General features: G+C 49.5%; 1 protein-coding gene across 17 annotated transcripts; it reads left to right on the plus strand.

Annotated features, from left to right (window-relative positions):
- Positions 1-12,815: 12,815 nt before the first annotated feature.
- Klc2 (kinesin light chain 2) lies at positions 12,816-22,586 on the plus strand. Of its 17 annotated transcripts, none has more exons than XR_015448934.1 (17): positions 12,907-13,028; positions 13,707-13,945; positions 16,317-16,547; positions 16,673-16,742; positions 17,373-17,595; positions 18,307-18,394; positions 18,508-18,609; positions 18,696-18,869; positions 18,993-19,092; positions 19,728-19,777; positions 19,867-19,934; positions 20,402-20,510; positions 20,602-20,760; positions 20,839-20,963; positions 21,167-21,224; positions 21,614-21,826; positions 21,931-22,586. XR_015448934.1 is itself a non-coding variant. In XM_021264555.2 (16 exons), exons 2-16 carry the CDS (start codon positions 13,718-13,720, stop codon positions 21,695-21,697), a joined length of 1,899 nt encoding a protein of 632 aa, XP_021120214.2. In that variant the 5' UTR covers positions 12,816-12,882; positions 13,707-13,717; the 3' UTR covers positions 21,698-22,586. The 17 variants fall into 17 exon arrangements, 12 of the variants coding, with proteins under 12 accessions (XP_021120214.2, XP_021120212.2, XP_087061493.1 ...); XR_015448935.1 differs by having other exon boundaries at positions 12,909-13,028; positions 13,671-13,945; XM_021264555.2 differs by lacking the exon at positions 12,907-13,028 and adding an exon at positions 12,816-12,882 and having other exon boundaries at positions 19,852-19,934; positions 20,824-20,963; positions 21,614-22,586.
- Positions 22,587-22,819: the final 233 nt, after the last annotated feature.

A 22,819-nucleotide genomic window follows, 5' to 3' on the forward strand; every position in this document is an offset into this window, starting at 1 on the left:
CCCCACAAACTAATGAGTCTGGAAGATGGAAGTGTCATCTGTCTTCCCAAGGAAGAGAAGCCAGATTAAAGCCAATGAGCAAGACAAAAGTGGCCCAGAAAGAACCATGTGCTCTCCACCTGCAAGTTACTGAATAAGGGTGCTACCATACTGCCAAGAGGAAGCACCAGGAGAACCTATCCTGCCTCAAGCTGGAAAGGATGTGGGCGCTGACACAGCAGAGCTGACAGCCCATGAGGTGAAACTTCTAGAGGGCTATCTGCTTCCCCCCTTCCTCCATTTCCTTCAGGCTTTTTCCTTCAAAATCCCTACAGAAAGCCATTGCCAGAGTTACTGATGACTGGGTTCGCCAAATCCAAGAGATACTTACCTCCTCTCCCTAGCAGCCTGTGATAAACATGCTGGTACTCACTCCCTCAAGCCTCTCTCTAATCAGCCCACTAGCTGCTCCCACTGGGCCTCCCCTTCTGCAGCCCCCTCAGCTCCCAGCCTGGGAACCCTAGAAAACTTAGGGCTCTGCCTTTCCAGCCTCTTGTCTCCCCAACCTTTAGTCCTAGAAAGAGTTCCCTGTGCCTTATAGTGTGAAGTATGCTCCCTCGCGGAGACCTCTCCTACAAATGGAAACTCCATTCTCCAGTTGCTGAGGCCAAAATCTCTGGCATCTTCCTTGATTCCTCTGCCTCTCGTACCCAACATTCAATAGATCAGCAAATCCCAGGCTTTCCCTTCAAGACAAACCCAGAACCCTGCAGCTCTACACCCCTCTCATGGCTGATTCTCTCTTATCTGGATATCATAGAAGCCTCCTGATCCCCACTGGGCTTCCACCCTGCTCTTCCTGTCCTTCTATTCTCCACACGATAATCAGAGAGACTCTTAAAAAAAGGCTGACCTGATCCTGTTAAACTGCTGAGCCAAGCTATCCAATGGCTTCTGGTCTCACAAGGAATATACTCCAAAGCCCCCTTCGTAACTTACAGGGCCCACCTGACCTAGCCTCCAAGAGCATCTTGATCTCTTCCCCTCCTCCCTGGCTCCTCCTCCTGTCCTCAGGGACACTTTGCCTTAGGCCCCTTGCACAAACTATTCATCTTGCCATCCTGTTCCTATGTCCAGGTCTATGTGGCTATACGCTCATTCACCTCTCAGCCTCCTAAGAGCTGGTTATGCATGTGCCACCACACCCAGATAATTTCAGTAAAAAAACAATTTTTTTTTGTACCGAAGATCGAACTCAGGACCATGAGCTTGAGAGACAGGCAGCAGCACCACTGAGCTAAATCCCCAGCCATCAGTAAAATTTTTAAGTTTTAGAATACCTGTAGGTTTACAGAAGAGTTGCAAAGATAGTACAGAGTGGCTGCGTGTCCTGCCTCCTGTTCCCCTATTATGAACATGTTACATACGTGTGGTACGTTTGTCACAAATAATGAACCAATAGTGAAGCATTATTATTAATCCTAGTCCATGGACTACTTAGATTTTCTTAGTTTTCTTTTGTCCATTCCAGAATTCCATCCAAAGGCTGAAGCTGGAGCTCAGCATAAAGCTCTTGCTTAGCATATAAGAATACACGAAGCCCAGGGTTCCATCCCCAGCACTGCAAAAAAGAAAAAACAAAAAAAACCAAAATCCCACCCAAGATACCACATGACATCATTCTGTCTTCTTAGGCTCCTCTAGCCTGTAAAATCTTGGATTTTTTTTAATCTGTATTTTTGATTACCTTGATGAGATTTGTTTTGTTTTTGTGTTATTTACCTTGGTGGGGATTGAACCCAGGGCCTTATACATAGAAGGCAAGAGCTCCACTACTGAGCTACATCCCTAGCCTCACTCTTGACAGTTTTGAGAAGTACAGGTCAGGTGTTTCATAGTGCACATTTGAGACTTTGTGCAGGAGATTTCAGAATAATATTTTAAAGGACTTCTTTCATCACCTCACTGCTGTGTCCAAGGACTGTCAGCATTAATAGCTATTTTGTCTCCCACCAGGCATTGTCTTTAAGCCAGGCCTTTGCTGAGCACTTCACAGGGTTTGTTTCATTGATCAAGTCTTCAGAGCACCCTATGACATCACTGCTGCTGCTCCCTCCGAGAATGGGGTCAGAGAGCCTCCCCACCCAGTTCTAGAATTATATCAACTACTTACTTGGTGATGTGAATCTTTACAGACATCTCAAACCTCACATGGCCAAAGCTGAGCCCCAGTCTCCTCATGCTTGATATGTTTGTTTTTGGGTGTTTATTTGGTTGGTTGGTTTTGGTTTTTTGGTGTTTGGTTTGGTTTGGTTTGGTATTTTTGCGATGGGCTCTCACTTTGCAGTGCAGGCTGGCCTTGAACTCACTCTGTATCCCAGTCTGGCTTCAAACTCACAGCGATCCTCCTGCCTCAGCCTCCCAAGTACTGGGATTACAGGTGTGTGCCACCATGCCTGGCCTCCCCATGCTTAATAAATGTCACCAGCATCCATCCTGTGACTCAAGCTTGAAACCAAAGTCATCCTCCAGGGACCCTGCTCCCCACCCACATCAATCTCTGTCTATTCTGCTTTCTATATCTTCCCAAGAGGCTGACTCAACAAATGAGTGCAGCTTACCCAACACTCCCAGATCAGCTGAGGAGCCCCGATGCCTTCTTCCTTTTCCTCACTTCCTTGCTATGTTGCCCAGGCTTTTCTCAAATGTCTGGGTTAAAGCAATCCTTCTTCTCACCCTCCCAAGTGCTGAAAACACAGGTGCAACCCACCATGCCTGGCAAGGAACCAGATTTCAAATCCATTTTTCATATCTCTCTCCACACACAGCATGTCAACCCACCACATGCACAAAGGTTCCTGCTGTGGATCAGTCCCTGTCTCAGCTGTGCTAACAAAGACACCTATATGGTTGTACCCTCACACAGAAACTCTAAGGCTAGCATAGGTGACAAGAAGATAATGACCACACCAAGTGACAGATTGCATGGGAGCATTCAGGAAGGGCACCTAACCCAGCCTGGAGGGAGAGATGTCCAAGAAGATGTCCAAAAAGAAATGACACCTGAGTGGCATCTTAGAAACAGCTGACAAGGTGAATGTTCTAGACACAGAGAAGCAGTGACAAGAGGGAGTATGGCCTATTCTGAGAACCACATGTGGCTCAGTGCCCCTAGCAGGCGATGTGGATGGTGGATAGGGCAGAAGGACCTTGTGGCTATTATGACTATCTTTGCCAGAGTGAGGATTGCGCCCTTGATCCTGAGATAACAGGGAGAAGATAAAGGGTTTCAGGCAGAGAATCTCACCTAGCTACAGCACACAGGAGGATACAGGATCAGATCCAAACCGGGCAACAAGTTCAAAGACTGTTGCAGCAATTTAGAAGCAATGTGATGAGGACATAGATTAAAGAGAAAGGGTAGAAGGTTTGGAGAAAAGTAAACAACTGAATCAACAGGTTTGGAAGGCTGGTTAGAAAATGGGGCTGAAAGAGAGAGAGGCAAGGACAAGATTGGCCATGTGCTGTGCGCAGTGAGCAGATGGTGAGACGTCCCTGTAGGAGCTCTGGACAGGAGATGGCAAGCGTGGTCTAGGGCTAGGGCCATGTGCACCATTCCAAGTGCAAGTTGAATATAAGAGTCTGGCTGGAGCTGAGGGGGAATTCTGGTAGAGATAGAGACCTGGGCTTCCCTGGCATGTAGGATAGCACCCCTGCCAGCTGGGATCCTTCCACCCTAACCATGCAGGTTTCTCCTGTCAATGTCACCTTCTGCTCCCTTGTCTGTCAAGCATTTTCATTCTCAAAATGGCTGCTTCCCAGTATTGCTATAAACAAGGGCTGCCCCCCACACTCCCCAGGATAAGGTCTATCACATAGTAAGCTTTTGGTGATGATAATAATAAATAGCTATGAGGAATAGTGTCTATCACTTACAAGGCTTACTGTGAAAACGGTGTCATTTTATTTAGTTTTCTCCATGACCCAACAAGGTAGGCATTAAGAGCCCATTTTACAGATGAAGAAACAGATAAAATACAGGATGCCACAAAAGCCACACAGCTGGCAAATGAAAAGACACAGCTTTGATCTTTGCTGAGTCTGATCCTGGTGTTCCCACCTACTAAGCAGGACAGGAATCTTCTAGCCTGGCTGGAAGGCTACAAAGAAGGGGAGGTGGAGATCTGCCACGTAGCTGCCAGGATTACAACAAGGGGCCTCTCAGGAGATCTCTGAGCAGGCTTGATCTTGGCCCAACAGCACAAAGAAATGACAAGCAAGGGTGTCCATGGCAGAACAGGGTCCTCAGGAAGGAGAGATATTATCTTTTTTAAAAAGTTTTTATTTTGAGACAGGATCTTACTAAGTTTCCCAGGCTGGGCTGGATGTGGCAATCTTAAGTACTTATGGGTCAATCCACTGAGGTTTCAAATAGGAAGTCCTAGGAGAAAGTGCTTCCCATCTCTTCAAAAGAAAGACAGGAAAGGGGCTGGGGATTTAGCTCAGTGGTTTGGCTGCCTGCTGTGAAAGCGCAAGGACCTGAGTTCAATCCCCAGTACCAAAAAAAAAAAAAAAAAAAGAAAGGCAGGAAATACCAGAGGAAAAAGAATAATGTAAGAAAGTATATTTCAGCTAGGTCTGGTGGTGTATGTAATCCTAGTAATTCAGAAGACTGAGACAACAGAATTACAGGTTTGAGCCCTGCCTGGACAATTTATCAAGACCCTGCCTCCAAAAATATGTTTTTGGTTTTTTTGGAGATAAGGTTTTACTATGGAAATAGGGCTGGCCTTGAACTCACTATGTAGCTCAGGCTGGCCTCAAACTAGTGGTGATCTGCCTGCCTCAGCCTCCTGAGTGCTAGGATTACAGATGTGTACCACCATGCCTGGCCCTGATTCAAAATTTTAAAAAGAGGCTGTAGCTCATCCAAAAGCCTTGGATTAAATTCCCAGTATTGAAGAAAAAAATATTTAAATGCTTCCAAGAATACAATAATATTTAACACAGCAAGAACAACTTCCCTAGCATGAACAGGGGCCTGGGGGCTGCTGAGCACTGCAGAAAATGCCAGAAGGAGCTGAATCACCATCAAGCACTGATTTCTTCCTTTATTCTCCATTTATTGAGCACCCATCAGCAGCCTGGCAGGAGACCAGCAGCTGCTGGAGAGGCGCTGGACAGAGCAGAATGAAGTAACAGTGGCTGAAAAGGGTGACCACGCACAAGGTTAAGCACTGAAAGCATGATAGGACTGTGAGAAGGGAAAGGACCGATCCTTCCTTCCCCAGGCACACAGGGAGATTGGGCAGGTGCCTAGGGAGAAGCACAAAAGGAAATGTAGGAAGTTAGCAGAAAGGCCGGAGCAAAGTACTAGCAAAAGCCTTAAAGTGAGATTGAAAACTCTTCTCTCAAAGGAAGATTGAAACGTTGTTCTCTGTTTGCCTAAGAAAAGGTAATAAAAGGAATGTGTTCCTTTATTTGACAATAAGAAAGCACTGGGAAGGAGGACAGCAGGTGTGCTTTTGCACCTGGGTGTGTTGCCTGCAGGGCACAGACTGCAAGCACAGCCTTGTGTAGGAGTGCTCTACTTCTGGGTGCACCTGCCTCCAGCTCCTTGTTGAGGGTGTGAGCACCTTCGCTTTGCACAGCTTGAACACATAACTTGTCCTCATTTCCCAGACCTCTGCTCCATGTAGTCAGTCCCCCTTACACACATTTTCAGGGACAAAATTGACCTGGACACTAGATTCGAAAAGGCCATAGTGGTCACTAGGAGCCTAACCTGCCCAAGAACAGCAGGGCTGAGCCCTGCTCTCTTATCTGGTACAACTGCTTCCTTTCTCTGGGCCTCAGTTTCCTCAACCGTAAAAGATATTAAAACAGTAACTTTCAGCTGGGCATGGTGGCACACTATAATCCCTAATCCCAGCACTCGGGAGCCTGAAGCAGGAGGATCACCTTGAGTTTGAGGCCAGCCTGGGCTACATAGTGAGTTCCAGGCCAGCCTGAACTTCATAGTGAGACCTTGTCCCAAAAATCAAAACAACAACAACAACAAAGGTAACTTTCAACTTAGGATGCACATCACAAGCACTACTGATGGGTTTTTTTAATTTTTGTTTTTTGTTTCATTAGTTTGCTATACTGGTGACTAAACCCAGGGTCTTCTCACTGAGCTACACCTTCAGGTCTTCTTAAAATTTTTAAATTTTAAAACAGGAATGACTAAATTCTAAATTACCCAGGCTGGGTGGGAACTTTCAATCCTCCTCTCTCAGCCTCCCAAAGTGCTGGGATTATAGGCGTACACCATCACACCCAGCTACATTGCTGAAGTTTTAAAATTGGTGCTCGGGACTCACTACTGCATCCCAGTCTCAGAGGGAGAGACCTGCAACGAGGTTCTTTCCCACAGGATTCTGAAACCCAGTCTCACAGGCAGAAAAGGTCCCCTGGCTCCATGTTCTCCTTCCTCCCTATGGACCCAACATGCAGGGAGATGGGAAGCAGTCACAATGGAGCACATAAGTAGGTTTATCAAATAGCATCTAGGACACCCCTGGAAGACGGGGCCAATGTGAGGGCTGGAGGAAGACAGATACCAAATGCAAAAGACCTCAAGCCTGAAGGAAAACTGACAGCTAAAACTGACAAGGATAAATACACTGAACAAGCAATATAATCAATGGACACAAGAAACTGATAACAGCAATTGCTTCTGGGGCAGGATGCTGGGAGGCTAAGGAGATAACTGCATTTTGTTGCAAATGTGTTTACACCTATTGGAAGGCAGCTATGCTCACCACTCTACCACCAATCCTTTTGAATGCTGGATCATATTAACTATCTGAAAAAAACAATTGGCAAAAGCACAAGATCATGAAGAAACTGGGCATTGGGGCCAGGGATTTAGCTCAGTGGTTTCGCCACCTGCTGCACAAGCGCAAGGACCCAAGTTCAACTCCCAGTACCAAAACACAACAACAACAACAACAACAACAAAGAAACTGGGCATGGTGGCGCATGTCTATAATTCTAGCACTCAGGAGGCTGAGGCAGGAGGATTGCTGTCAGTTTGAGGCCAGCCTGGGCTACACAGTGAGTTCAAGATCAGCCTGAACTACATAGCAAGACCCTATCTCAAAAAAAAGAAGAGGAAGAGATAGAGGAAGAGGAGGAAGAAAGAGAAGGGGAAGAAGAAGGAGGACCCAGCTGGATGTAACTGGGATGGAAAGGATGTAGGGTCTTAGCTGACTACAAATTTCACCTGTGCCAGCTGCCAAAATTAGCCTGGCTTTCATTTTTACTGAAAAGGTGGAATGGTTTGGTGGAAAGATGCCATGGTTTTTCTGTTGTTTCTGCAGTGCTAGAGATCAAACGCAGGGTTTCATGCATTCTAGACAAGTATTGTGCCACTTAGCTTCAGCCCCATATTCTTTAAGGGAGACTGTCCCTTTGCAGCCTGTGCGATTTACTCCTTGTCTACAGATCATTCACTGGGCCCTGGGCTGAGCACCACATTCCTAGCAGGGTCTGAACTGACAGGAGAAATCAGAACAAGGAAGAGTCAGGAGACTGTGGTAAGCCTAGGTGAAGAGATGGGGCCATTTTGGGGAGGGATGACAGACCATCACTGTCTTCATGCTTCTTGTACCAGGACTGGGGATTGAACTTGGGACGCTTGTACTTTCGAGGTAGGCACCAGCACCACTGAGCTAAATCCCCAGTGCCCTGTCTTCATGCCTCTTAATTGGCTGGAGAAAGCAGACACCTTCCTGAAGACAAGCTGTGGGTGAGCACTGCAGGAAGGCACTTCGGGGCCTAAGGAAAACTTTTCTAACCTTTACAGTTGTCTCACAGGAGAAAGTAGTGAGCTCTCTGCCATTGTATGTATTCAAGCAAAGAGTAGCAGGCCACCAAGATGGTGCAGAGGGGATTCCAGCATCCATAAAGATGCCAAACCTGGTGAACTCTTGAGTCTGAACCCTTTCCAAATCATAAGGAACACCCTAAATTTCCTGGTACATACCAGGCAACGTGCAGGTTTTATCTCTTAGGGAGTTCATCCTGCTGTCACCTCCTAGCACTGTCAACCTAGAAGTGGTGGGGACATCATGGGGGGCACACCAACCCAGAGTTGCAGAGAAGCAGACCAGAACCCAGGTTTGGAGGGAGCTGGAAAGGCCAACAGGTGCATCCTTCTGCCTTTTCTTAAACCAACATTTACTGAATGCTATTTTGTCTCCCACTACTCTGGAGGTGGCCAAGATAAGCAAGTCTTGGCCTGCATTCTAGAAGAGAAAGAAAAACAACAAGAAAAATGTGAGGAAGGCTAATGTTTATGAGAGAGTGAAGTGGGCAGTGGCAGGTACTGGAGGACTGCTCTAGCAGAGAGGCCCAGAATCAAGGAAGGTCTTTCTGAGGTGCCATCTAACCTGAGTCCTAAATGGCATCATCACAGACAAAGATGGTCACTGTTTTGATCATTCAGTTGGCAGCATTCGCTGGGGTGCTCGCACATGGGAGCACCATCCAGAACCCTCCATCCCTTCCCTCAAGAAGAACTGTCAGGGCCAGGGATTTAGCTCAGTGGTGCTGCCGGCTGCCTCGAAAGCCCAGGGTCCCGAGTTTGATCCCCGGTACCAAAAAAAAAAAAAGGAAAGAAGAACTGTCAATGATCCTGTACTTAGAGGACCCCCAAAACTCCACCAAAAGACTCCTAGAATGAAAAACCAAATTCAGTAGTGTAGCAGGATACAAAGTCAATACCCCAAAATCAATAGCATTCCTGTACACCAGTAACAAACTCACCAAGAGAGAAATTAGGGAGACAACACCTTTCATAATACCATTGAGAAAAATTAAATACTTAGGAATTAACCTAACCAAGAAAGTGAAAGACCTCTATGATGAAAACTATAGTACTCTGAAAATGTAGATCAAAGAGATATCAGAAAATGGAAAGATATTCTTCTGTTAAGTGAAATAAATCAGACACACAAGTTTAAATATCATCACATCATTTCTCTTGTGTAAGAAACCAAAAGAATAAATAAGGAACAAAATGGAGGATAGATATTAAAAAGTAGGAAGAACATGTTTATGGGAAGGAGAACAAGAGATAGGGGAGGAGGAAGGAAAGGAAGGGAAGGGGAACCTAAAACAGGTAACATTGGGTTACAACAACACACCCCATACTTTTCTATTGTAAATTCTTTTTTTTTTCTTGGTACCAGGGATGAACTCGGGTCCTTGTGCTTGTGCAGCAGGCGGTGAAACCACTGAGCTAAATCCCTGGCCCCACTTTTCTATTGTAAATTTGTACTTTAGCATAATAATAGCTGGCTGTGTGTCTCAGTAGCTGTGCCTGGGGGATAAAGGAAGCAATCTTTGTGTTTACACATTTGGTAGGAGGAAAGGCAAGGTGTGTGCACCTGTACAAAAGAGTCAAATCAGGATTTTTTTTTTCTTTTGGGTACCAAGGATCAAACTTGGGACCTTGCACTTGCAAGGCAGGCACCAGAACCACTGAGCTAAATTCTCAGGCCCTGGAACTTTACCCACATAATGTATGTTTGCCTGAGCATCATGGGTGTGTGTGGGGGGGGAGGTAAAATACAGCCATATCACTCTTCTGTTATGAAAACATGTATTTTATTATAATGGAATGTGGGTGTGACTCACAATAGTTGCACCTGAGGAAAGCAAAAACCCATCTGTGCATTCACCCACTTAGCAGATTAATGGCAAGGTATGTACAGGAGCTCCAAAGCAGCAACACATGAGTTTTACCCATGAAATGCTCATTGCTAAATTTCTGTGCATTTAGGATTTTTTTTTTTTAAGTTTTCTTTTGATTTTCTGGTAGAAGTAGCCCAATTCAGTACAATGGCACATGAAAAACTAGATTTGCAAGTTTTGGAGGAAGTTGAAAGTGAATCATCAGATTACTCATGCATGAATGATGAAGATGATAATGACTTTGAGTTTGGCCACACAAGCCAAAGTTCCTGTGACAATGAAATGGAGAAAGAATCCACTGATACAGACACAGGGATACAGACACTGATACAGACCTCCTTGATTCAGATGACAAAGAAAACAGCAATGTGAGTACATATTTGACTAGTTGAAATATTGCAAAATGGTCATGCAACCAAATGGAACAATTCAGTGTTAGAACTAGGTCTGAAAACATAGTGAGGATCTTTGCAGGAGTGAAAGCTACTGGATGGAATGCCAGCACTGTCATTCAGTGTTGGAAATTGTAACAGACAAAATGCTACAAGATGTTGTGAAATACAAAAAAGCTGAAATACAAGTAAAACATTTTGTATACACCAATACCCATATTAAAAAATGTATTTATTATGACACCTCACTAGCTGAACTGAAAGTATTCATAAGTCTGTTGTACTTAGCAGGGCTTTCTCATGGTAATCACAGGAATGTAAAAGATGTATGGAAAAGCAATGGGTCAAAATCAATGTTACGGCCCAGGGATTTAGCTCAGTGGTTTTGGTGCCTGCCGCACAAGTGCAAGGTCCCAAGTTCGATCTCCGGTACCAAAAACAAACAAACAAAAAACAAAAAACAAAAAACAAAAAAACAAAATCAATGTTACATTTGCTAACACAAGTTGACCAGTGTAGGAACTGCACACAGGAACAAAGCAGAAACTTCAAATGAAAGGTTGCAATTTCAAAACAGAGAACTGTATGGTATAATCTTTAGATTTTAAATAGATATAACATTGGCCTCATATACGGCCAAAAAAAGCAAAGTGGTACTGGTGATGTTAACATTGCACCATGATGGAAATATTGATAGGGAAACCTTGACAAACAGAAGCCTGACATGGTAACTTTCTACAGAAAAACAAAGGCAGAATAGATGTTGTTGATGAGTTATGCAACAACTATGATGTCACTTGAAACACAAAGTGTTGGCCAATAGTTGTGTTTTACTAGATCCTACATATGTGTGGCATAAATAGTTTGATAGTTTACAAAGAAAATAACAAATGCAAAATACCACAGAGAAATTTTCTTAGAAGATTGGGAAGAATGATCTCTTGAGAGATCATTTACAGCAGAGGAAAAACAAAATGTTTCTGCCCAGGGAACTACTACACCAAAAAATTGTGGAACCTACTGGTGAGCTGACTTGTGAACAGGCAGGCACAGCATTACAAAGACCTACTATGACAACAGGAAAACAAACAAAATAAAGTCAACTGTGCCCTACAAGAAAGGACAGGAAAACAAAACATACAGCTATCAGTGTAAGTGATACTAGTGCATGGAACATGCAGTTTTCATGTGTGAAGACTGCCTTAGGTGTGACAGTTGAAGCAAAGATTATTTCTGTGTGGGGCCAGGGATTTAGCTCAGTGGCACTGCGCCTGCCTCATAAGCATAAGATCCTCAGTTCGATCCCTGGTACCAAAAAAAAAAAAATTATTTCTGTGACAGACTCTTGTTTGTATTTACATTACAGTTCACATAGGTTTTTTTTTTTTGTACCCGGATCAAACTCTGGTCCTTGTGCTTGCACAGCAGGCAGCGAAACCACTGAACTAAATCCCCAGCCCTCACATAGGTTTTTTATTTTTGATGTTATCTTTTAGGTTTTGTAAGCAAGTATACAGCTGACATGAAAATTCGATGTCTATTCTAAGGACACTACACATTTGATATTTTACTTTGATATCTTATTTTCCTGCTAAGTGCACATTGTATAATATAGTAGGAAGCTCCTAACAAAACAGGAAGACAAGAGAGGTGATAAGATTGTCCTGCCACACAGGAAAGGAAAGCTAAGCACATGTGCTGTTAGTGTAAGTGAGATGTATGCATGGAACAATGTTTGAAGACTGCCTTAGGTGTGATAATTGAAGTAAAGACTATTTTTTTTGTAGAGTTCTACTGGTGCTTTCATTGTAGTTCATATAGGAATTTATTTCTGTTCTTTTTTAGATTTTGTACACCAAAAACCAGTTGGTGTTATAAATTTTGATTCTTTTTATGAACACTCAATAAACATTAAAAATTCAATACTTTCATTTTTTGATATTTTTCTGTTAAGTACTCATTGTTTAACATAATAAAACTCATAAAATTAAAATCAACTCACCAATAGAAATATTCTAAAGAATAAACATGGGTATTATACATCCACGTTTATGCACCTGTATGACAAAATTGGCGCTATGTCCCCTTAAGGGGAAAAAAGAATTGAAGGGAAAATAATGGAAATAGAGCTTTTGTAAATGGGGAGGGAAAAGAGACAAAATTTGGATGTGTTATATACGTGCATAAATCCACCATGATGCGATTATTATATACTGCAAACATATACTATTAAAAAACTGTTTAAAAAGCCAGGTTTGGTGCCGCACGCCTGCAATCCCAGCAGCACGCCTGTAATCCCAGCACTCGGGAGGATGAAATAGGATCGCTGAGAGTTTGCGAGCAGCCTGGCCTACCTAGTGAGTTCAAAGCCAACCTGAACTACAAGTGACACCTTATCTCAAAACAAAACAAAAATAAGTAAGTGGTAACTGCCTCAATGAACTGATCTCTCGCTTTGAACTCCCTTTGGTTGGGCCGTTTCCCTAGGCCTCAGTTTCTACTATCTTCCTGTTTGGGAGCTGCACTAGGTGCTCTCGAGTTCCCAATCTCCGGAGCCGTTCACAACCGTGGCCTCGGGCGGGCGTTTCACAGCAGCAGACTGCAGGGCCGGCGGAACCCAAGACAGCAGCGCCAACCAGCACCCTAGGCGAGCCCAGGCCCCGCCCCTCGAAGGCCCCGCCCCCCCAGCCGGCAAGGGTAACGCGCTCCTTTAAGGCAGCGAGCCTGCCCAGAGCATTTTTGTTTCGCCCCCTCCGACGGCGCAGAGGTAGCGGCTTCACCTTTAAGGCGGCGCGGGGACTGCTGGGAAGGCCGGCGGGATGGAGACAGCGGGACCTGCTCCCTGCTGCGGGTCCGGGTGAAGCGGGGCGGGAGCTCTGCAGAGCTGGAGCCGTGCCTGATCGAGAAACGCAGGTCGGCGCTGGCCGATCCGGTCTGGAGAGGGGGTTTCAGACCCTGAAGGGGAGGGGCCGCAGGTCGGCCTAAGGGAGGGGTCCTCATGGGCGCGGCCTGTGTAAGGAGTGCTGCCGGTGGGAGGGGGCGCGGTCCTGCTGGGCCAGGGCCGGGAACTCGCACCAGCCTATGGGAGGGGTGTCCTGGGGCTGCCGGGAGAAAGCAGGTCGAGAAACCTGAGAGCTCAACCCCTCTGGGGGAGGGGCTCTGCGGGTCCGACCTGCCTGTGGGGGAGGAAGGTATCGCTCGGCTTGGGGCCTGATCGCATCGAGGGACCGGGTTTCCCCAAGCTAGAGTGAACCCCTGCGACTCAGGACGGCCCCCTGGTCTCCGTGTCCTGACCAGAAGAGTTCCGGGAAAGCCGCGAGACTGGGCCGCCTAAGCCGGTCTGAGCCGGTGGTCGGGGGCGGAATCAGGGTCCAGCCTCACTGGCTGCACCGCATTGCGTCTTCCCGGCCGAGATGGGGCTGAGGCGCCCCCTGTAGGCCGAGCGCGGGCACTGTACTGGCTGCTGGCTCGGGGACCTGGGCACCCTTGGGGACACAGGCATCTGGGGACCGCCAGTGTTTACCTAATTCGGGGTGGACGGCGATGTGGCCCTAGGCCCGGCGGCCGCCTGCCCGCCCCTCATCTTCACAGGTGGCACGACTATGGCTACAATGGTGCTTCCGCGGGAGGAGAAACTGACCCAGGATGAGATCGTGCTGGGCACCAAAGCTGTCATCCAGGGACTAGAGACTCTGCGTGGGGAGCATCGTGCCCTGCTCACTCCCCTGAACTCGCATGAGGCCGGCGAGGCTGAGCCTGGTTCCCAGGAACGCTGCCTCCTCCTGCGACGCTCCCTGGAGGCCATTGAGCTGGGGCTAGGGGAAGCCCAGGTAGGTCAATCAGGGAGCCGTTGTGGGAGGGTATGAGCCTTCCAGAGGTAATGTAGGAACGGCATCTGAGCCAGAAACCACCAGTCCCCTAGACTCTCGTCCATGTTCGGGCTGCAATAAATATCTGTTGAAAAAAGTAATGCACTTTGCTCTGGAAGACCCTAAGCACCCTCATCTCCACGTAGAACCTTGTTTCTGGCTCCTTTCTACCTAACAGAGACTGGATGGCGTAGGAGAACAGAAAATAAATTCTTTTTTTTTTGTACCGGGGATCGAACTCAGGTCTTTGCGCTTTCCAGGCAGGCGGCGGAACCACTGAGCTAAATCCCCGGCCCAGAAAAGAAATTCTTAAGGAAAGTCTCTCCCCTTCATTCTTCCATTAATTTATTAAATTTCTAGTCAATCACATGCTCTTATGCACCACAGTATGTTAATGCCAGGTATACAGGATCCAAAAAGGCAGACAAGGTCCCTGCCCAAGTCCAGTAGGAAAAGAAAAAAGCAGACACAAATAATTGTAACAAATTGTCTAAGTTGTCCCAACGCAAAGAATAAGATCTTGTGATAGCTTATAATAGGGAATCTTTTTTGTTGTTGTTGTTCCGGGGATGGAACTCAGGTCCTTGTGCCTGTGGGGTAGGCTGTGGAACCACTGAGCTAAATCCCCAGCCTATGATAGGGAATCTTGTCTATCGGTCAGGCAGTACTTCTCTGAGGAAATGACATTTGAACCAAGAGTTGAAGGCAGAAATGGGTGAGCAAGAGTTGAGCAGCCTCAACAAAAAGGAGTGGGAGAAGTTACATGGGCAAAGGTCCTGAGGCAGGATCTTATAGGTGAAGTGAAGGAACTATGTGACTTTAGTTTCACATGGTAAGGAGAGAGAAAGATAAAAGAGGCCTTTGGAGAAACAGGAGCCAGATCTAGCACCTGTTTTATTCTCAGGAAACCAGGAAGCCTTTGGAGGGCTCTAAACAGGGAGGGGACATAGTCTGATTTAGGTTTTAGAAACTCTGAGACAGAGAATAAACCTGCTTCAGGGATGGAAGGAGGTAGCAAGTGGTTAGCTAGAACTCAAATGAAAGATGACAGCTTGTACTAAAGGGATGCTCATGAGGGTGGGGAGAAGAGGGCCAGTTCAAGATGTTCTGGAAGTGGGTCCTGCAGGACCTGGGAGTGAACTAAGAGGAAGAGAGGAAGGGGCACTGTAAATCTCAGATTGTAATCTAAGTTCAGGGATGCGAGACCCTGCTGCATCAGAGTTTTATTTTGGTCACCTAAATTGGGCTGCCAGGACTAGATGAAGACAGAAGTGTCTAGGAGGCATTTGGACAGGAGTTGGATTCTATGGGAAAGGGTTTTGTTCCCCTCAGATTTTAACCAAGCCACTGCCTGAAGCCTTGAATCCTAGGCAGGTTGTATCATCTTGATTTCCTTGTCTTTAAAATAGGGATCATGCCATCTGTTGTACATACTTCCAGGCTGTTGAGGGAATTTTTTCTAAAGCTAGTACGTATGAAAACACCTGTCACTTAGATATTTGCTAACCAACTAGAAAGCACAGAGTCCCAGACTGCCCAGCCTTCTAAAAGGGCAATGTGTTACCTTCCTAGCCAGTTGTCTATCAGATACAGAGATGGGGCCCCACTCCTGGTGGCATGCAGACCCTTCACAGATGGGGAATGGGAAGGCACGGAGACCATGGGCAGCAAGGCCATGTGGAGGTGGAGCAGAGGGGAAGGTGTGATTGATAGCAGAAATGATGCTGGACCATAAAGGATGGATGAAGGAGGATGGAGCCCATGCTAAGGCTCCAAGGAAGGAAGGGTCTGGAAGCTCAGGAAGGGAGTGAGAGGTTGGGGAGAGGTTTGGGGGATAAGGCATTATCTGCCTCTGTGGTTCTCCATACCTTCTGGGCATTTGGAACATCTATCCTTCCCTACCCAGGAGCTGCAGAAGGCAAGGTATGCTGTGGACCCCCAGCAGAAGCCAAGATGAGCTGGTTCAGTGGCCTTTTAGCCATGTCATGGTTCTTTGTATGAGCACTAGCACTGGGACAGGTTGCAGTTGTATAACAGCTATGGCTGCTGCAGCCAGAGAACAACTCCCAAGAGAGACAAAGGAAGAGTGTGGTAGCTCAGGAATCCCAGAAGGAAGCAGTTTGGGATCCCCAAACCTGGGTTTGAGCTTCAGGGTATGGGGTCTAGGGGGACCACCCTTGAGGAAAGGGGAACTCCTAGGCCCAAGGCCCTGCAACTGCTCACAGGCGGGGCCAGGCTTGGCTCTTCACTGGGCCCTGAAGTCCCAGGAGTCCCAGGTTGGAGATGCAGGCCAGGGAGTAGCTGGGGCTCTGACACTTACCTGGTTTGGCAGGTGATCCTAGCACTGTCAAGCCATCTGGGTGCTGTGGAGTCAGAGAAGCAGAAGCTTCGGGCTCAGGTGCGGCGCCTGGTGCAGGAGAACCAGTGGCTGCGTGAGGAGCTGGCAGGGACGCAGCAGAAGCTGCAGCACAGTGAGCAGGCAGTGGCCCAGCTGGAAGAAGAGAAGCAGCACCTGCTGTTCATGAGCCAGATCCGAAAGCTGGATGAGGACACTTCCCCTAACGTGAGCCCCACCGGATCAGGGGACTGGGCCAGGCAGGGCATGAATAGCATCCAGCTCCTACCCAGCCCACTGACACTTGGTCATCCATGCTGCCTTCCCTTACACTTGGCCTGTCTTCTCCCTAGGAAGAGAAGGGAGATGTCCCCAAAGACTCTCTAGATGACCTGTTCCCCAATGAGGATGAGCAGAGCCCAGGTGCGGATGGGCAATTGGCTCTGGGTGGTGGGGAAGGAAGGATTGTGCAAATTCCTGGGGCTCAAGACCCCAAGGTCATAGGAAATGGGGGCCAAGTAGCACCCATGTTCTTTCTTGCTTTATTCCCATTCACAACATCACAGCACATTAGAGCTTAAAGGGCAAGTCTTCTGTTGTATCATGTATCCCCTGAGCTCTGCAAGAGACAGACATCACAAGAGCTCTGGGGCAGCCAGGCCTGGCTCCCCCTTCTGCTCTACCTCTGGCTCCTCTGAGGCCACTGGGACAGTTCCTTTCCTCTGGGCCTTCTCTGAGGATCAGAGGAGACACATGCACAGACAGGCTAGCCAGGGGCAGGCTTGCCTCTCACAATATTGAATGCACATCATATCCCACTCTGCAGATGTGGAAGCTGAGGCTCAGGGATTAGAGGACTTGTTCTAGAAAGTACAGCTTGCCATATTGGAGCTGGGACTTTACCTACTCTTTCTCTATAAATGGGGAAGCTGAGGCATAGTGGTTAGTGATTCGCCCAATGCCATGTGTCAAGTAGGTCAAAGGCATAGCTGGCATGTGCCAGCCTATCCCAGGGGGCAGATGGCACACCTGATCTTCTGTCTTGCCCTGTAGCCCCCAGCCCTGGAGGAGGCGATGTGGCTGCCCAGCATGGGGGTTATGAAATCCCAGCACGACTTCGTACCCTGCACAATCTGGTGATCCAGTATGCCTCTCAGGGCCGCTATGAGGTGGCTGTGCCACTCTGCAAGCAGGCACTGGAGGACTTGGAGAAGACATCAGGCCATGACCACCCTGACGTGGCCACCATGCTGAACATCTTGGCACTGGTCTATCGGTAAGAGCCCCTCTGTCCTATTGTCTGTGAGAGCCCCTGCATCCTTCTTGATACTTGTTCTGAGTCACTAACCCATGGTGCCTACTAGGGCCAGGACTTCAGCTCCAGGCGCAGGTGGGCAGCAGAGAGAGGAGCTTCATGGGACTGGGCTCCAGATGTGAATAGATCAGTCTAATAGAGGAGAAAGGTTTGACATGAGCAGGGAGAGTGACACACAAGGATGCCAGGGTCACAGAGAGTTAGCACAGCTTCTCCAATCACCCAGCCTCGATCAGGGTCTTTGTGAAAAGTGAGTTGGCCCAGAACACAAAAGGATGGGAAAAAGTTTCTTTGCCAGAAAGTGGCATAAGGGGTGGGGATTTAGCTCAGTGGTTCCAGCGCCTGCCTCGCAAGTGCAAGGTCCCAAGTTCGATCCCCGGTACCAAAACCAGAAAGTGGCATAAGCCAAGCCACTGTGAACTACAGAGCAGGATGCACTTGAAGTCTGTGTACAACTTGGGGGTCCTGGGTATAAGGCAGGGCCCTGGTGGGGTGAGTGTGAACTGCCCTAAGCTCCCTGAGCTCCTAGATGGCAGGGGCTGGCCAGGCTTCCCTAATGCTCTGAGTCACACTCCCATCAGGCCCTGCATTAGTGACCACAGGAATCATGGGCACCTGGGGGGAGGCCTTGGGCTAGGAGACCACCCTGAGCATGCTCATGTGTGCTCCTAGGGACCAGAACAAGTACAAGGAAGCTGCGCACCTGCTCAATGATGCCCTGGCCATCCGGGAGAAGACACTGGGCAAGGACCACCCAGCCGTGAGTGAGGGCTGTGTAGTAGTGGGCAAGTTGCCCTCAACCCTGAGCCAGGTACCAGAGTTCCTGCCTAGCAGAACCCTGGATCAGGGTGCCTCTATTCTCTTATCCGCCAGGTAGCTGCAACACTAAACAATCTGGCAGTTCTGTATGGCAAGCGGGGCAAGTACAAGGAGGCTGAGCCACTGTGCAAGCGGGCACTGGAGATCCGGGAGAAGGTGGGAACAGGCAGGGCTGGGGGAGTGTGCAGGTCAGGGTCCCGGGAAGTTCTGAGCCCAACCACTGACTCCTTTTCCCATTCTAGGTCCTGGGCAAGTTTCACCCAGATGTGGCCAAGCAGCTCAGCAACCTGGCCTTGCTGTGCCAGAACCAGGGCAAAGCCGAGGAGGTGGAATACTACTACCGGCGGGCACTGGAGATCTACGCCACACGCCTTGGGCCTGACGACCCCAATGTGGCCAAGACCAAGAATAACCTGGTGCTGAGGGGTGGGCAGGGCTAGGGCCTGGGAAGGAGGGAGGGAGGTCTGAAGTTGGGAAGGAAGGAGGTGGACAGCTCAGCTCCTGGGTCCTGCTTACCCTCTGGGTCTCTGTCCCACCAGGCTTCCTGCTACCTGAAACAAGGCAAGTACCAGGACGCAGAGATCCTGTACAAGGAGATCCTCACCCGGGCTCATGAGAAGGAGTTTGGTTCTGTCAATGGTGAGTCTATGGCCACTTTGTGCTTCTGGTTCATCCAGTGCAGCCTGTGGTTCAGCTGTGAGCACTGAAGATAGTATCTCAGCTGGACTGGCCCTCATACCTGGGGTCTGGCTAGTGGCCCAGCCTCACGTGTGGATGGTGTCCATGGGAGCACACACACCGGGCTCACTGCCCTGGCAGTATATACCTTGGCAAACCCCATGCTCTTGGCCCAGTCTTTTACTTTTCTGTTGGTCAACTGCTCCCCTCAAGGGCCTGGCCCAGGTGTCTTCCACTCTAGGAACCTACCTTCTACCCCCTCATGGTCAGTCATTCCCTACTCCCAGATCCCTTGGAGCTTTGCCCATCATTCAGCCTACTATGTGTCTCAGGCCATGGGCTAAGGTATAAAGGCTCTGTCCTCTGCCCTTGCCCATCAAAAGCCCCTTGATACAGGTCTGTGACCCACTTATCCTCTGTCCAGAGGAGGGTTTGTGATGTTTTGAGTCCGTTTCTTGTTCGTTCATTCAGCAAAGCCCAGCTCTGGTCCTTCCTAGGTGCACCCTTATCCCCTTCCCAGACCCTGAATCCTGTATTCAGCCCAATCTAGAAAGGCCTGTATGGCAGGCTGGTGATAGTCACCTTTTTGTCCGCAGGAGACAACAAGCCCATCTGGATGCATGCAGAGGAACGGGAGGAAAGCAAGGTAGCTCTGTGTGCAGAGTGTGAGGATGGGATGGATATGTGGAAGGGAGGGTCTTCTTCCACCTCCCTTGATAGTTCTTGCCTCCCCAGGATAAGCACCGGGACAGCGCCCCCTATGGGGAATATGGCAGCTGGTACAAGGCTTGTAAGGTTGACAGGTGAGGGCAGCAGGGGCTGGGTTGGGGTTAGGGCAGATAGCAGGGAAATGGCATCCTGGATGGGGCAAGGCCCAGGTTCCACACTCCATTCTGTCACACCCAGGACACATACCTCTTTTTTTGTGTGTGTGGTACTGGAGATTGAACTCGGGTCCTTGTGCCTGCGAACACATACCTCTTTTTTGCTAGCTTATCTTTCAAGGCCCAGTTTACAAGATGGCTTTCTGTACCAGGAGAGCCTGATTTTGTCACTCCTTGGTCTCCTAGCCTTTGGTCTTGGTAGCAACATCACGTGAGAGCCAGGCCCAAGTTCTGGGGTGATTCTCTCAGGCCAGGAGAGACCAGTGGGCCTAGCACAGGGCTGGACACATGGGTGGTTCCTCAGGGCCCAGTGTGGGCTGGGTGTCAGACAGGCCCTGGGTCCAGGGGAACACAATATCTGAGACTATCCTATTGTCCATCCACAGCCCCACAGTCAACACTACCCTGCGCAGCCTGGGTGCCTTGTACCGGCGCCAGGGCAAGCTGGAAGCTGCACACACACTGGAGGACTGTGCCAGCCGAAGCCGAAAGCAGGTGTGGCTCCATGCAGGAGATGGGTGGAGAGGGACCTATGAGGCCCTGTGTGTGTTGCAATGAGGCCCTGATGCTCCTACCCCTCTCTCAGGGCCTGGACCCTGCAAGCCAGACCAAGGTAGTAGAGCTGCTGAAAGATGGCAGTGGGAGGCGGGGAGGCTGCCGTGCCACCCGAGACTCGACTGGAGGTGCTGGGCCTCGGTCTGAATCTGACCTAGAGGAGGCAGGACCTACCGCTGAGTGGAGTGGGGTGAGTGTGGGGGCCGGGATGGGTTGGGAGAGAGACTGTATCGCCAGTGTGACCTAAGGTCAGGCCTGTCACCCAAAGGATGGCAGTGGCTCCTTGCGGCGCAGTGGCTCCTTTGGGAAACTCCGGGATGCCCTGAGGCGCAGCAGTGAGATGTTGGTGAAGAAGCTGCAGGGGGGCAGCCCACAGGAGCCACCTAACCCCAGGTGAGCCCCTACCCAGGTGGACCCCTCCAGAGCCATACAGTGACCCTAAACGAGCTCCTGATCTAAGTGTGCTCTGCTGGCCCAGGGTGACCTCCCCATCCCTCTTGGGTGCCATCACTACCAAGTCTCTTCTCTCCCCAACCCCAGCCTTCCTGACTCTATCATATCCACATGGATAAATCTCAGCTGGCCTTTTCCTTCAGGATGAAGCGGGCCAGTTCCCTCAATTTCCTCAACAAGAGCGTGGAAGAGCCAGCCCAGGTAGGGGCAGTGGGTGTCTGGAACTGGGTAGCTGAAACCAGGTCTCTGCCCCCGGGCCTCTGGGACCCAGGTCTGCATGTGTTCCTGCCCAGCTTCTCCTGGAGCATGTCTCTTCATCCAGTGACAGTTTTGTCCCCATCCCAAACCTGCTTTGGGCTGGACAGCAGGGGGACAGATGAGGGGAATGCAGCACCTCCCTTGCAGTGGACATGTAAGCCACCAGTGCCAGCACAGTAACGTGGAGTAACCAGTGTGACCTTGGGCCAGACCTGGCCAGCCTGGGGATTCAGGCTGTGTCTGCCCTGAGGGCCTGGCTGGATCAGCCCCTTGGGGCCCCAGAAGCCCAGTAGCAACAGCATGAGGCTGATCCCATATCCTTCTGCCCACAGCCTGGAGGCACAGGTCTTTCTGACAGCCGCACACTCAGCTCCAGTTCCATGGACCTCTCCAGACGAAGCTCCCTTGTGGGCTAATCCTGAAGGGGCAGCCAGTCACCAGAGCTTCCATCCAGCACATCTTCTCCCCCCAGCCCTGCGCATGGGCCTGCTGCTTGTCCTGCCTGTCTCTCCCAAGGACCCCTGTCTTTTCTGTTCAATCTCAGGGTAACCTCCTCCCATTTCATCTCAGCCCGAGCCCTGGAGGCTGGGCCTGCCCTCTCCAGCTCTACCCTGTATTTATTCCTTCTAGCCGAGCCCCTCTTCCCTAGGTTCCAGCCAGAAGGAGGGGCTGGCTGGAGTCTCCAAGAGGAGATGGCCGCCCGCCCTCCCCAGACTCCGGAGTCAAGAACACTAAGAACCTGCTGCCCTGCCACTACCCCTCCCCTCCCCCCCACCCGGCCGTTGCTTCTGTATATAAAGAAATAAGTTATTGGCCGCACCCCTCCCCTCAGTTCAAGGTACTACTTGGGCCTCCCCTCACCCCGCCCTTCTCCAGTGGTACCGCCCAGGCCTTAATCTCCCCTATTCCGCATGGTGGTATCTCCCAGGCTCCTAGTTCTCGGGAGCAGCGCCTACGGAAATGGTTCCTTGTACCACCGGGGTTTTTTTGGTTTGTTTTTTGGGTTTTTTTGCGCTCCTGGCCTTTGAGGGATGTGCTCCACCCCACCCCACCTCCAGCCCCTAGGGTCGCTATCTCACCCACAGCCGGGCACTGCTCTGCAACCCGGCCTTAATGCACTGCCCCTCCCGCCTGACCCCTGCCCGGGCACTGCCCCTCGAGCCATCCTGCCGAGCCACCTCCCACCCACCCCCCGCAGCTTCTCGCGGGGGCTAGTCAGGGCCCCCCACTTGGTGGGGGGGAGTTCGAAGCGGTCGCTCTTTATTTTCAGATGTTGCTGTAGAAATAAAGACGGTTTGAACCTGAGCCGGGCTTTTTCTGAGGTAGATGCCCCAGGATCCCTCAGCACCTCCAGATTGGGGTGGGGGTCGGGTGAGGCTTCGTGTGTGTGTGTGTGTGTGTGTGTGTGTGTGTGTGTATCGCAGACAGTCCTGTGAGACTGGCCCAGATACTCCGCCTACCCCAGAACCGTTCAGGGGGTGCCACAGGTGCGCGATTTCTGGGTTGGGGGGGGGGGTGTTGGTACAAGGGATTGGACT

Source organism: Heterocephalus glaber, unplaced genomic scaffold (genome assembly GCF_053883595.1).
Source record: "Heterocephalus glaber isolate CG9 unplaced genomic scaffold, H.glaber_assembly_v1.0 deba00000594, whole genome shotgun sequence".
NCBI classification, from domain to species: domain Eukaryota; kingdom Metazoa; phylum Chordata; class Mammalia; order Rodentia; family Bathyergidae; genus Heterocephalus; species Heterocephalus glaber.

Excerpts from the sequence above, each read along its gene's own strand:
- Klc2 (XM_021264555.2), top strand. The coding sequence starts at position 13,718 with ATGGCTACAATGGTGCTTCCGCGGGAGGAGAAACTGACCCAGGATGAG. Across the intron at positions 20,511-20,601 it reads CCAGCCGAAGCCGAAAGCAG|GGCCTGGACCCTGCAAGCCA; the intron begins GTGTGGCTCCAT and ends CCCCTCTCTCAG. Across the intron at positions 20,964-21,166 it reads CAGGAGCCACCTAACCCCAG|GATGAAGCGGGCCAGTTCCC; the intron begins GTGAGCCCCTAC and ends CTTTTCCTTCAG.